This window comes from Aotus nancymaae, unplaced genomic scaffold (assembly GCF_030222135.1).
Source record: "Aotus nancymaae isolate 86718 unplaced genomic scaffold, 86718_ANA_hifiasm-v0.15.2.pri h1tg000018l, whole genome shotgun sequence".
NCBI classification, from domain to species: Eukaryota; Metazoa; Chordata; class Mammalia; order Primates; family Aotidae; genus Aotus; species Aotus nancymaae.
This window is the reverse complement of record NW_026988430.1, coordinates 10,893,718-10,907,970: the sequence shown is the minus strand read 5'-3', so window position 1 is coordinate 10,907,970 and position 14,253 is coordinate 10,893,718. Positions and strand designations below refer to the sequence as shown.

The following is a 14,253-nucleotide window of genomic DNA, read 5'->3' as shown; positions in this document are numbered from 1 at the left end:
CCACCATGATGGTCAGGCTGGTCTCAAACTCCTGACCTCAGGTGATCCACCCACCTGGGTCTCCTAAAGTGCTGGGATTACAGGTGTAAGCCACCATGCCTGGCCAAGGCTTGAACTTTCCAGTGGGCCATAGCTTTTGTAGTGGGCTGCATTCTTCTAAATTACCTAGTCCCTGACACCGTAGTCCAAAGGTTTAAGCAGAAACCTCAATGCACTTGATGTTACTGGCGTTCTTTGTACAGAGGATAAATATGCTAATTCTTTTCCTTAGGAGTTAGCCCTGAAAAGGAAAAGCTCAATGTCACAAAATGCAACCAGGTCAATCCCATTGAGTGCTTCCCCTTTCAAATTCTTAACTCAGTGGGTTTCATCAGGCTTCTATGTAAAAATACCAGAAAACTCCAATTCGTTACCCTGATATAATCCCATGACTTCATTGGCTAGAAGAACTAATAGCACTAAATTGGCAGTGATGAATGGTATCTAATTTCGAATGATCATCTCCTCATCCCCCATCAACGAAACCGAGTTTTCCTAATGCTCACGAAATTGTTTTCAGCGGGACTACAGAAGCCAATCTCTCCCAGCCTCCTTCCGTTTTCTTATTTTGATGATATCAGATATTTGGCTTGGAGGAAGACAATTAAGAGTTCTCACGTTAATTACCAGGAAGAAACAGTCAAAAAAAAAAGGCCAAACAGCAACATCCATTTGGCTTTCTGTTTATTGTAAGACATTGTAATTTCTCAAGGCTGGTTTAGATAAACACATTTTGTCCAAGTTCAGGGGCCGCTGTTTTCCCTTGCTTCATGAAATTATCAATAGGCAGGCCTTTGATTTTTCTGATCCACGCAGCTTTGCGAGCTTTTTCTGGATCAACCACTCCAGTGGACTCCCTGGCCTGATATTCCTTCATCTTGGCTTCCTGGTACTCTTTCTCCTCCTTCACAGTCAACAGCACGAACTCAGTGTTCACTCTAAGGGGATCAAGGGCTGTGTAGATGCGAGGCCGTTCTTTCTTAAGAGACAGGGTGGCTGTGCCCATTTGTGGAGCTAGCATGCAGTTTGGTTTAATGACCTGCATACTGGTCAGGGGACCTGTACCGCACACTGCCCTTTCAATTGAACTGGTCACTTGGTCTCCACCCTTTAAGCTGCCAGAGAACCTGGAGCGGATAATCATGGGCTGGGGTATGGTGGACTGGACTCTGGGACTGTGCAAAGAGTTCTTCAAGTTGGGCTGCAGTTTCCGGATTTCAAGGGGAATACTGGTTTGTTTCACATCTATGGGAGGATTGCTGAATCTCAACCGATCAACTGCATGTTGGATTGATTTTCCTTTGAAATTCAAGACCTTCCTTGGGAATGTAATTGAAGGTCCCCAGGCATCAATGATTTCTGTTTGGGGCCTACAAGGATAGGCAAATTCCCCAGAATTATGGGCTTGCTGAAGGGCGCTGACAGTCAGGAGGAATTGATCAGGTGACATAGGGATTTTCCAAGACTTTCTCTTTGGGTGATTGATCAATTCCTCTGGAGTTTCCAATTGTCCTTGTTTTTGTCCTTTTTCCACATCATCCGCTTTTTCAAAAAAAGAAAGTAAAAACAAATTGGCATTCTGTGAAAAATATTGAGTTGTATGCATTAAGTACTTGGGCATTCTAACTTTGAAGCACATTGAGGTCTTTGTTGCCCAACAGGTATGCCATCGTACAGGCAGGCATCCTCAGTGGTATTAGAAATGAGGATACTAGGCTGGGTGTGGTGACTCACGCCTATAATCTCAGCGCTTTAGGAGGCTGAGGTGGGTGGATCACCTGAGGTCAGGAGTTCAAGACCAGCCTGGCCAACATGGCAAAACCCCATCTCTACCAAAAATACAAAATTTAACCAGGCATGATGACAGGTGCCTGTAATCCCAGCTACTCAGGAGGCTGAGGCAGGAGAATTGCTTGAACCCAGGAGGCAGAGGTTGCAGTAAGCCAAGATCCAGCCTCTGAACTCTAGCCTGGGTAACTGAGCAAGACTCCATCAAAAAAAAAAAAAGAAAGAAAGCAATGAAGATACTAGAAATGATTTAATAAAACAAGGTTTTGTTGTTGTTATTTTTGTTTTGTTTTTGAGACGGAGTTTTGCTCTTGTTGCCCAGCCTGGAATGCAATGGTGCGATCTTGGTTCACTGCAACCTCCACCTCCCAAATTCAAGTGATTATCTTGCCTCAGCTTCCCGAGTAGCCGGGATTATGGGCATGCACCACTATGCCCAGCTAATTTTGTATTTTTAGTGGAGGTGGGGTTTCTCCATGTTGGTCAGGCTGGTCTCAAACTTCCAACCTCAGGTGATCCACCCACCTCGGCCTCCCAAAGTGCTGGGATTATAGGTATGAGCCACAGCACCTGGCCTAAAACAAGTTTTTAATAAAATGCTAGTATTGAGTAAAGTGTATATTAGCCTCTAGGTGTGCATATTTTGAAGGCAACAGATGTGATTTCAATGCTCCACATATTTTTGAAAACGTGAAGTTGGGAATGACCTTCACGTCTCACTTAGGATTCACACAAAGCAGATCTTATAAATTTATAGTAGCACACCGATATTTTTAAACAATAATTATATCACAAAATTTGAACTTTATCTTATTAATCAAATTTGATTCCAAATAATCTTGAATGTTGCTCAGAATAAAACCTGTTTTCAAATAACATGTCACTCCGGGGTAATGCAAATAATCACAACATGACTAAAAGGCAGTTCCTAAAGAGGAGTTCCCAAAATGAACGATTAGCAACAGGTCCAACAGCTGCTGACCTGAATCAGAGACTCCTTCTGCCATGTTGGTTTTGACCAAGACCTCAGAGGTACAAAGACCATTAAGTTAACAAAGATATCTTCACAGGCGAGCAAATCTATTATGCCTTTCCCATTGGAGTTTTCAATCCCTACGATACCTCACAGAAACACCAAAAGCATTGTCCTCATTTTAAAAAAGAAATAACTGGCCGGGCGCGGTGGCTCAAGCCTGTAATCCCAGCACTTTGGGAGGCCAAGGCGGGTGGATCACGAGGTCAAGAGATCGAGACCATCCTGGTCAACATGGTGAAACCCCGTCTCTACTAATACAAAAGATTAGCTGGGCATGGTGGCGCGTGCCTGTAATCCCAGCTACTCAGGAGGCTGAGGCAGGAGAATTGCCTGAACCCAGGAGGCGGAGGTTGCGGTGAGCCGAGATCGCGCCATTGCACTCCAGCCTGGGTAACAAGAGCGAAACTCCGTCTCAAAAAAAAAAAGAAAAAGAAAAAGAAATAACTGAGTCATGAAAAGTAGAAGTCATTTGCCTAGTCTAACCTAACAAGTAAAATCTGTACCCCAGGCTACACCAGAAAATAAAATATAACAGTGTGTGAAGCATATAATTTCCCTTGGCCAAATAGATTTTATCCCAAGATGTTTGTGCATGGACACACTAGGAGGGAATGAAACATCACATTTTCCCTGATCTTTACTTTCTTAATTAAACAATATTGTATTAGAACATATATAACTGAGTGGCAGGGCGCAGTAGCTCATGCCTGTAATCCCAGCACTGTGGGAGGCCGAGGCGGGCAGATCACCCGATGTAAGGAGTTCAAGACCAGCCTGGCAAACATGCTGAAACCCCATCTCTACTAAAAATACAAAAATTAGCTGAGCATGGTGGTGGGCACCTGTAGTCCCAGCTACTGGGAGGCTGAGGCAGGAGAATCGCCTGAACCCAGGAGGCGAAGGTTGCTGTGAGCCAAGATTGCGACACTGCACTCCAGCCTGGGCAACAGAGTAAGACTCCATCTCAAAAAAAACACAAAAAACAAAAAACTGAGTGAAATCAAGATGTCAAAATCTTCCCTATTCTCCTTCCAAACTCAAAAAGAGAATTTTTCTCCTTTTATAAAAAAAGGGATTGTGATGAGCTCATTCTTTTTTTTTTTTTTTTTTTCATAGGTTTAAATGAAATATTGGTTGGCTGCTTGTTTGTTCATTCTTTATTAATTTATCTTTTTTCAAATGATAATGTATTGTGGATCTTTTTTTTTTTTTTTTTTTTTTCCTTCTGAGTGCAATGGCGCAATCTTGGCTCACTGCAACCTGGAAAACAATACAAAACTAGAGAGAGACAGAGAGAGAGTTTGGATCTTGCCACTAATTCAGAATTAAGTCACTGTTTGTCTTATCTCCTGCCATGGATTTTGCTTCCAAATGCTCCTGCCCACCATCCATGCCATTTGTTCCCTTATGAACTGAATAAACTCTCCTCTTACCATCTCTCCGGGGTAATTTTGACTTTTCTTGACTTTGAGGTTCCTCTGTTAACATTGCTAAATTGGGATTGAGAAAGAAAACAGTCATTATATACTTCAATTAGGGCATAAAATAATACAATCAGTAATAATGGGGGCTGATAATTGGACTGATTTTTATACAAAATATCACTATCTTGTTTTTTATAGATACATAATTATGGAGTACATGTGATATTTTGATACATGCATGCAATGTGTAATGATTAGATCAAGATAATTAGAATATCCATCATTTTAAACATCTATCATCTCTGTGTTAGGAACATTCCAAATGTTCTCCTCTAGCTATTTTGAAACACACAATACCTTATTGTTAACAACAAGGTTAATCACCTTACTGTGCAACCAAACACTGGAACTTATTCCTTCCATCTAACTGTATTTTTCTACCAAACATCGTATTTGTTTGTTGTCATAGGAAACCAAATAGTTACCTGCAGTCTGTGAAAAGTAAAGGGAGTGTAACAACCTTCTAAATTGACTGTGTGCCAGGGAAAAGTGAAGCCCTGGAAACTGAGTCACATAGCACAGCTGTTTTCCTGCTCTGGTGCGTGATCATTGCTTCCTGACCTTTGTGTTGAGGTCTTTTCCATTAACCAGACTCCTTAGTCTTCATTGAAACGGAGACTATGACGTGGAGACAGACACCCTTGTGATTGTCACCTCTTTACAGCAGAATGTTAAGCAACCCATTAGAGTGTAATCAATAGTAACCAATCTAGTCTTACATCTGTATGTTAGCCATTGTATGGAAAACTGAATTCTGTTCAGCACCTCTATTTCTGTCTGTGTAAAGGATCTTCACTTTTCCCCACCCCAGGAGCACTGGTCACACGTCTTTTGGTGTCCCTGTGCTCCTGGATGCTGCCCTCAAACTTTGCACTTTGGTAAACTCTTTTAGCTAGATCCTGAATTTTTCGATTATTTTAGGTTGATAAGTCTAAGGTCTAGATCTCATCCTGACTCCCCCTATATAGGGCTGGTAAAAGGAAGGAGTCTTGCCACTCTAACCCACACATGATTATTCTTTGGATGTCTTATAAATGGCATTGGCCATGCCTACACCCCCACCGACATCCACACACACACACAAACACACACACACCTGCTTTATACGTAAGATTTTCCGGCTACAAACATGATCTCTCAGGTCTAAAAACAATACATTCTGTATAGATCATTTTTCTGTTTACAGCAACTTTTGTCTCTGTTTTGAAGAAACATTTTTATTTATTTATTTATTTATTTTGAGACAGAGTCTCACTCTGTCGCCCAGGCTGGAGTGCAATGGTGTGCTCTCGGCTCACCGCAACCTCTGCCTCCTGGGTTCAAGCGATTCCCTGCCTCAGCCTCCCCAGTAGCTGGGATTACAGGCGTGTGGCACCACGTCCGGCTAATTTTTGTATTTTTTTAGTAGAGATGGGGTTTCACCATGTTGGTCAGGCTTGTCATGAACTCCTGACCTCATGATCCGCCTGCCTTGGCCTCCCAAAGTGCTGGGATTACAGGCTTGAGCCACTGCGCCCGGCCCGAAACAGTTTTATAACATACATTTTGAATTTGGGGGATGGGGTATTGGTTGCTTGCTTTTTGTTTCCGTGGCAAGTATTAAGGCTAGTCTTATCTACTGCGCAAAGATTCTTACAAGTTTGAAAATCTAGCTCTTGCAAATCACAAGGTTCCCTTTAGCCAGCTGATAAATTGTTTAGTGGATCATAGAGAATGGCTCCTACCTTCCTGGAGGGTTGGGATTTATATTCTCAGGAAACCGTTGGCCAAAATATTCCACAAAGAAACCAGTCCTGCCCTGTTCCCACCACCCCTACCAAACCCCGACCTACGCTGTGGCTTATCACTGAATTTGCTGGTATTTCAGTTTTTTTACCTGAAGATAACTTGGCCGGCTTCAGGAGTACTTGGGACTTGGGAGGTTTCTTTGGTAGGAGCTCCTGGATCATAGTTTGTTTACTGGATACAGACTCTTTCGGGCTGTGAACCTGAGTATTAGACTTGGAGAGAATTTCCATGAGGATATTTTCTTCTTTTTCCTCCTCTTTCTCCTTATTCTTCTTTTGTTTCATTTCTTCCATGGCATACTGCCACTTTATGTGCTCAAACTGGAACATGAGAACATTGCTCTCTGTGTTGACCACCATCCTGGAACCAAAACAGGGTTGCCCATAAATGGAGCGTGGAGGCCACTGAGAGATGCACTGCAGTTACTGTCCCACCTGATCTTTAGACCAAGGGAACAGTCAGTGTCCAGGTAACGACCCAACAGACTAGTGGTGTAGGGGGCTGGAGGGTGGAGAGTGGTGAAAGGTATCAGGCCATGTAGCAGGATTCGTTAGCTTTGTCACTTTTCTTTAAAAAACAAACATGATCGGGGCACATATGTTCTGATTATTTCACTTCTCAAGTTAAAATGCCTTTTTTAAAAAATTTATTTTGAGACAGAGTCTCATTCTGTCACCCAGGCTGGAGTGCAGCGGCATTATCTCAGCTCACTGCAGCCTCCACCTCCCGGGTTCAAGCGATTCTCATGGCTCAGCCTCCTGAGTAGCAGGGACTACAGGCGCGTGCCACCATGCCCAGGTCATTTGGTGTTTTTAGTAGAGACAGGGTTTCCCCATATTGCCCAGGCTGGTCTTGAACTCCAGAACTCAACGACCCACCTGCCTCGACCTCCAAAGTGCTGGGATTATGAGCCACCATGCCTAGCCTCAAGTTAAAATGCTTTTAAATGAATTTCTGTTCCTGGAGTGAGTGCCTCTGCTCACAGATGACTTGAAATTCACTGGATTTTTTCGCTGTTTTGTTTTGCACAGCTTCCAAACCCAATATTACTATTGCTGCTGGGAATGAGGGAAGCTCTCCAGTGGGGAGGCCTCGTCTCCTTCTCAGATCCTCTGCACAGACACCACACACTCCAGGCTGTCACTCCAGGATCTCTGCACATACCCTAGATGTAGACAGAGCATCTGTACTTTATAAAGCGAGGTGATTTCTAACTTCTCTAATCCCCACTTTTATGCTCCATACACAAAGAGCTCCAGAACTTGCCCTCCCTATCCCCTTCCTGTCCCCCTCAGCACTGCCTCCCCGAACCCCCAGTTTCACAAGCAAGTGGATTTCTCCTGTCTGTGCTCTTCCATTAACTATAAGCAAGAAATGAAAATACACTGCGCAGGCTCCTTTCTGCTCCAAAAGGTGCAACATTAAGACCTTAACCAACAGCATAAACTCTCTAGAAAAGTAACTTGTTTTGGCTGGAACTGCTGGAATGGAATGGGAGGAGTCATTCCAGTAAGAAATCTCTTTTAGACTTATTTTTACTCAAGCCAAAAGGAAATCACCTTTCTTTGGATGCTGTGAATAAAATATTGTCTTTTTTTTTTTTTTTTTTTTTTTTTTTAGCAGCATGACTGAAAAGTGTTCATTAATTGAGCCTTATTACCAGGCTGCCCTCTTTAAGATGGTAAATAGTACTAATGAAGTTTCACTAAAAGGAAGGCAATATGGTTCAGGGAGATTAGTGATGCCTCAAGTGAGCTTGAAGTAGAATTTATAGGTTAGTTCTATTTGGTTATTTTCATATAATAGCACCTGAATCTATGCATATAAAAAGCTCAGTACTGTATACGATGCAGATAGTCAAGGTACTAGTTTTGTAAGCTCATCAGCTCAGCTCTCCTTCACTGTACCCCCTGCTGCTGCCACCCCCCACCCTCTTATTTGTCCCTTTGCATTAGAAGTGAGGCATCAGAGATAGCTGATAGAACTCTCAGGCAGCCAAAGGCATGATCAAAAAGCAAGCAGGGGCTGCACGTTGATAGAACTGTGGTCCTTACAGAAGCTTTACGTTGCACCCACTGCAATTCCCACAAACACCCAGGATGAATTAAGAGTCAAAATGAACCATGATTGCTTCCTGATTACTAAGTTTCGTGCAAAGCCCTATTAGTCCCCAGCACAAGACTATCACTCCGCCCAGCCAAAATTGTAGAGAGGCACTGCCCACTCTCTCCTGCTGACAGCAAATCCAGGGCTGGTATCCCAGGGGAGGAAAAAAATCAAACAGAATCACTCACAGTTCTGACCTCCACACCTACCACCCACCTGTTGCCCCGAATAAAGAAGGACAGCACAGGATCGCCTCTGCCATTGGCTTTTATCACCTTCATACAGTTCCCGTTGAGGAAATTGTAAATTCGGATCTTGCCATCTGCACAGGCGCTGATGACCCGGAGGAAGAGAAGGGACACGTGGAGCACCTCCCTGGAAGGGAACAGAGCAGCAGGCAGTACCCATCCTCTCATAAAGTGCCTGGGTTTGTTTGGAGTTTGGGGTATTTTGTGTGATTGGGAGGGAGTGGCCGTAACTGGCCTCGAAATGGTGTTTACTGTCATTTCATAATTGTGGAAGTAAATCACGAACCACTCTCAAGACATACCTCTTCCCATTCTGGAGCTACTTTCCCTGCAATTAGGTCACAGGGCCACAGATGACAAAACAAAGGGGCTAATGTCACAATCTTTTTTTATCTGACATATAGATGATCATGTTTGTCTCTTGCAATTTGATTCCTAGCTTTTAGTTATACATAGTCGTGCTGAGAATTATTTAATGTTTTAATTCCTTTTAAAATAATATCATATTAAAAAGAAAACAGTAAGGAAAATGATTATCTTTATATAAAGCAAATACTTTATATTTGAGCAGTTTCTTTTTTATCTTAAATTGGTGGCTTTTATTCTTTCAGTGAAATATCCTTAAGGAAAATTATATCCAGGGATGAGATGAGATTTAGGAGTGTCCTTTTTTTTTTTTTTTTTTTTTATTGAGACAGAGTCTCACACTGTCACTAGGCTGGAGTGCAGTGGCACGATCTTAGCTCACTGCAACCTCCACCTCCTGGGTTCAAGGGATTCCCCTGCCTCAGCCACCCAAGTAGCTGGCACTACAGGCACACCACCACACCTGGCTAATTTTTTGTATTTTTATTAGAGATGAGGTTTCACCATGTTGACCAGGATGGTCTTGATCTCCTGACCTCATGATCCACCTGCCTTGGCCTCCAAAAGTGCTGGGATTACAGGTGTGAGCCACTGCGCCCAGCCTCAGGAGTGTCCCTTTTTGACGGCCAGTAGGAAAAGGGAGGAGGGACCAGGAGAAGATCTAGACAGATTCTTCCAACAAAATCCTTTCTAGAAACTTTCTGGGTTCAGATTAGATCCCAGATATGTGAAGTACTCAACTCTAAGAAGTAAAAGTACCCCATTCCTGTTAATGACACAGAAAAGTTGAATTTGATACCACCAATTTTTAGATTCTATATGCAAAGCAAGTCTATAAATCCCCACCAGCTCTACCCATCCAAGTCCATTCATGGCCTAGTTCATGTGCTACCTTCTCCAAAAAGCCATTTCTTACCTTAATTTCTTCCCACTTCTGCCCCCATCACACATGTATACAAACTTCAAGTATACTTTCAGATTCTCTTGGGCACAACTCATATCATTGCATGCTTATCACCTACCATAGCACTCAGCCCATAGTAGGTCCTTAATTTATATTTGTTGAAAAAGTGACTATCTGCTCATGTTTTCAGAGTATGGTCATTGCTACAATGTGTTAAAAGAATGATATCCACTCTATGCCATTTGGCCTCAGACTTGGTCAGATCCCAGGATCAGATGAAGACTTGTCAAGGCCCCAACCATTAACCAAACATAAATAGCAAAGACCTCAAAAGGCAGGAGTATGATCAGCATACCCAAAGAACAGCAAGGAGGCAAATATGACTTGAACCCCTGATTATGTGATAGATAAAGATAGAGAGCGAGAGATAAAACTAATCTATAAAATAAGTATTAACAAGTCTAACAAGACCAGGCATAGCAGCTTATGCCTAAAATCCCAGCACTTTGGGAGACTAAGGTGTGAGGATTGTTTGAGGCCAAGAGTTCGAGACCTTGGCTCCAAGAAACATTTAAAAATTAGCCAGGCATGGTGGTGTACTTCACAAGTCCCAGCTACTTGTGAAACTGAGGTGATAGGTTAACCTGAGTGTAAGAATTTGAAATTATGAGGTTATAGTGAGTCATGACTGCATCACTGCACTCCAGCCTGGGCAAGAGGGTGAGACCCTGTCTCAAAAAAAAAAAAAAAAACAGAAAGAAAGAAAAAGTCCAACAAATTTTGAGATTTTTTTCAAGGTGGAAATATAACTTTTTTGGTGTCCTAAGCACATCAGTCTGCCAATCATGTAATCCAGCGCTGGGAGAGATGCCATGTGATAGAAAAGTTGGCCTCTTTGTGTATTTCTTTTGATCTTGCTGAGCTGAGCCAATACTTCTCTTCCCAGAGATCCCCGTGATATTCGGTAGTTCAGTCTACAACGTCGTAGCCCAGTAATTAAAAGCACAGTTGGGATCAGAAAACCTGGGATCAAAACCTGACTCTACCACCTATGGGCTGTATAACTTTCAGGAAGTAATTTAATATCTCAGTCTTCAGTTTTCTTTTCTATGAGATAGAGATAGTAATTTCTGCCTCAGAGGATTGCTGTTAGCACTAAGTTAATTAAGGCATTTTAAAAACTTAGGTCAATACCTGACACAATAGTGGTTACTATGATCTTACAATAATAGCCCAGTCTCCTTTCAGGTTTTACCTCTGCCCTATAAATTATTTGTCTCCTTTTTTTGCTCCTTCTTCATCAAAGTCACTGTAGACTGATGTTAATGAAAATGGTGGTATAAGAAATTCCAAAATTCTGCCCTTCCATAAAAGCAAAGAGACCCTAGCAAAAACTTCCAAAATCAATTTATCCAGAACTCTGGAAAATAATCAATGGTTTGCAGCAACCCAGGGAGAACTTAGACAAGTAAAATGGCATAGTGTCAATAAGAATAATGAGACTTCAAGGTCAAGAGTTCAAGACCAGCCTGACCAACATAGTGAAACCTTGTCTCTACTAAAAATACACACACCTGTTATCCCAGCTACTCAGGAGGCTGAGGCAGGAGAATCACTTGAACCCGGGAGGTGGAGGTTACAGTGAGCCGAGATTGTGCCACTTCCCACCTGCCAGCCCAGTGGTAGCCATGAAAGTAACAGCCTCCATTTCTGGTAGTGGAGGGAACAGAATGGACCTCATTCTGACAACTACAACAACTGAAGAAAGAAAAGAAAGCTCACAAGAGGGGGCTCAACGGCATATTTAAGCAAGCAGAAGAAGAGAAGTACTTCAAATAAGGTCAACTGAAGTTATGCAGTGTGTGGAACAGAAAGAAAATAAAGAATAAAGGAAATCAATAGAGCCCCAGAAATCTGTATGGCATCATCAAACAAATCAATATATGCATAATAGGAAATCCAGGAGGAAAGTAGGGAAAGGGGCAGAAAGAATATTTGAACAAATGATTGCTGAAAACTTCCCAAATATGATGAAAAACATTAACTTACAGGTCCAAGAAGCTCGACAAACTCTAACTGGGATAAACTACAAGAGCTCCACACTTAGATGTATCATAATCAAATTTTCAAAAACCGAGGGTGAAAAGAATAATGAAAACAGCACGAGAAAAGCAGATCCTCATGTAAAAAGGATCCTCAAGTAAGATTAATTGATGATTTATCTTTAGAAAAGTGTCTTAGTCTATTGTGTGCTGTTATAACAAAATGCCATACAATGGGTAATTAATAATCAACAGAAGCTTATTGACTCGTGGGTTTAGAGGCTGGGAAGTCCAAAACCAAAGGGCTGGCATCTTGTGTGAACCTTCTTCCTGTGCCATTCCATGGCAGAAAGGCAAAAAGAGGGCAAAATAGAGAGCAAGAGAGAACTGAAATGATCCTTTTATAAGGAACCTATTCCCACAATAATGAACCTATTCCAACTATAGCATTAGTCCATTCCTGAAAGAAGACCCCTCATGACCTAAATACCTCCCATTAGGCTCCACCTCCGAACACTGTTGCATTAGGGATTACGTTTCTAACACATACTTCTTGGGGGACACATTCAAATTATAGAAAAGAAAAATGACAAGAAAATTAAAATGACACACTAAAAATATCCAATTAATGCAAAAGCAGGCAGCAATGGAAGAATTCAGGAACAAAAAGTACTTAAGACTATAAAAAACAAATAGCATAATGACAGAAGTAAGTCTTCTTTTTTTTTTTCTTTAGAGTCAGGGTCTCACTCCATCACCCAGGCTGGAGTGCAGTGGTGAGATCATAGCTTACCACAGCCACGAATTCCTGGGTTCAAGTGATCTTCCCACCTCAGCCTCCTCCTGAGAGGGTGGGACTGAAAAGGACAACTAGTTAGAAGATCCACAAGGAAATAGAAGACATGAACAATGTCATAAACTATCTAGAGCTAACATACATATACAGAACACTCCACCAAATAACAGCAGAGTGCACATTTATCTCAAGAGCACATGGAACATTCTCCAGGATAGACCATATGTTAGGCTACAAAACAAATCTTAATATATTTTGAAAGACTGAAATCATACAAAGTATGCTCTCCAACTACAATGAAATTAAATTAGAAATGAAAAATGAAGGACATTTAGAAAATTCACAATTATGAGGAAATTAAGCAACCTTCTCTTAAATAACCACTGAGTCAAAGAATAAATCAGAAAGGAAACAAGAAAATAATTCGAGATGACTGAAAATGAAAACACAACATATCAAAACATGGAATGAAGCTAAGCAGTTCTCAGAGGGAAATTTATAGCAGTAGATGGCAATCTTTCTCCAATCAATACCTTTCACCTTAAGAAACTAGAAAAAGATCAAACAAAACTCAAATCAAGAGGCAGAAAGGAAATCATAAAGATTTCAGCAGAAATTAAAAATAGACAATTTAAAAATACAGAAAATCAAATTAAACCAAAAGTTGTTTTTTTAAAATTTATTCATTTATTTATTTTGAGACAGAGTTCTGCTCTTGTCGCCCAGGCTGGAGTGCAATGGCGCGCAGCTCACCGCAACTTCCACCTTCCAGGTTCAAACTATTCTCTGGCCTCAGCCTCCCGAGTAGCTAGGATTAAAGGTGCCCGACACCACGCCAAGCTAATTTTTGTATTTTCAGTAGAGATGGGGTTTTGCCATGTTGGCCAGGCTGGTCTCAAATTCCTGACCTCAGGTGATCCACCCGCCTCAGCTTCCCAAAGTGCTGGGATTACAGGCGTGAGCCACCATGCCCAGCTGGTTCTCTTTTTAAAAAGTCAACAAACAAATCTTTGACCAAGAAACTAAGAGAGAAGACTCAAATTACTAATACAAAGAATGAAGCAGGGGACATTTCTACTAACTGATGAAAATATTCTGTAACTAGATAGTGGCAATGGATGCACATTATGAATATACTTTAAAAATTGAATTGTACACTAAAGTGGTGAATTTCATGTCATGTGAATCATATCCTAATTAAAAATTGCAAAGAAAACCAAATTACAATGTGAGCTATGGAAAATACATTAAGGAATAAAGTGTTTTGTTTTGTTTTTATGAAACAAGGTCTCACTTTGTCACCCAGTGCAGTGGCACAATCCCAACTTGCTGCAGCCTCAACCTCCCCAGTCTCGGGTGATCTTCCCACTTCAGCCTCCAAATTAGCTGGGACTACAGATATGTGCCACCATGCCAGGCTAATTTTTGTAGAGACAGGGTTTTGCCATGTTGGTCAGGCTTAAATTTAAAAAAAAAAAAAAGACACTTTACAGGCCAGGAGCAGTGGCTCATGCCTGTAATCCCAGAACTTTGAGAGGTCAAGACAGGTGGATAACTTGAGGTCAGGAGTTTGAGACCAGCCTGCCCAACATGGTGAAATCCCATCTCTACTAAAAATACGAAAATTAGCCAGGTGTGGTAGCACATGCCTGTAGT

At 41.7% G+C, this 14,253-nt stretch overlaps 1 protein-coding gene across 2 annotated transcripts in view; it reads right to left on the bottom strand.

Moving 5' to 3' along the window:
- Window positions 1-706: 706 nt before the first annotated feature.
- Window positions 707-14,253, bottom strand: part of FBXW10B (F-box and WD repeat domain containing 10B) — a 35,554-nt gene continuing 22,007 nt past the window's right edge. Inside the window, exons 11-14 of one of the 2 annotated variants that reach the window (XM_021674771.2) lie at window positions 8,458-8,616; window positions 6,224-6,495; window positions 4,297-4,353; window positions 707-1,581 (exon numbers count right to left, since the gene is read on the bottom strand). In XM_021674771.2, the coding sequence (XP_021530446.2) occupies window positions 758-1,581; window positions 4,297-4,353; window positions 6,224-6,495; window positions 8,458-8,616 (1,312 nt within the window). In that variant the 3' untranslated portion in view covers window positions 707-757. The remainder of the gene's footprint in view (window positions 1,582-4,296; window positions 4,354-6,223; window positions 6,496-8,457; window positions 8,617-14,253) is intronic. The other variant, XM_021674772.2, reaches the window with a different exon arrangement.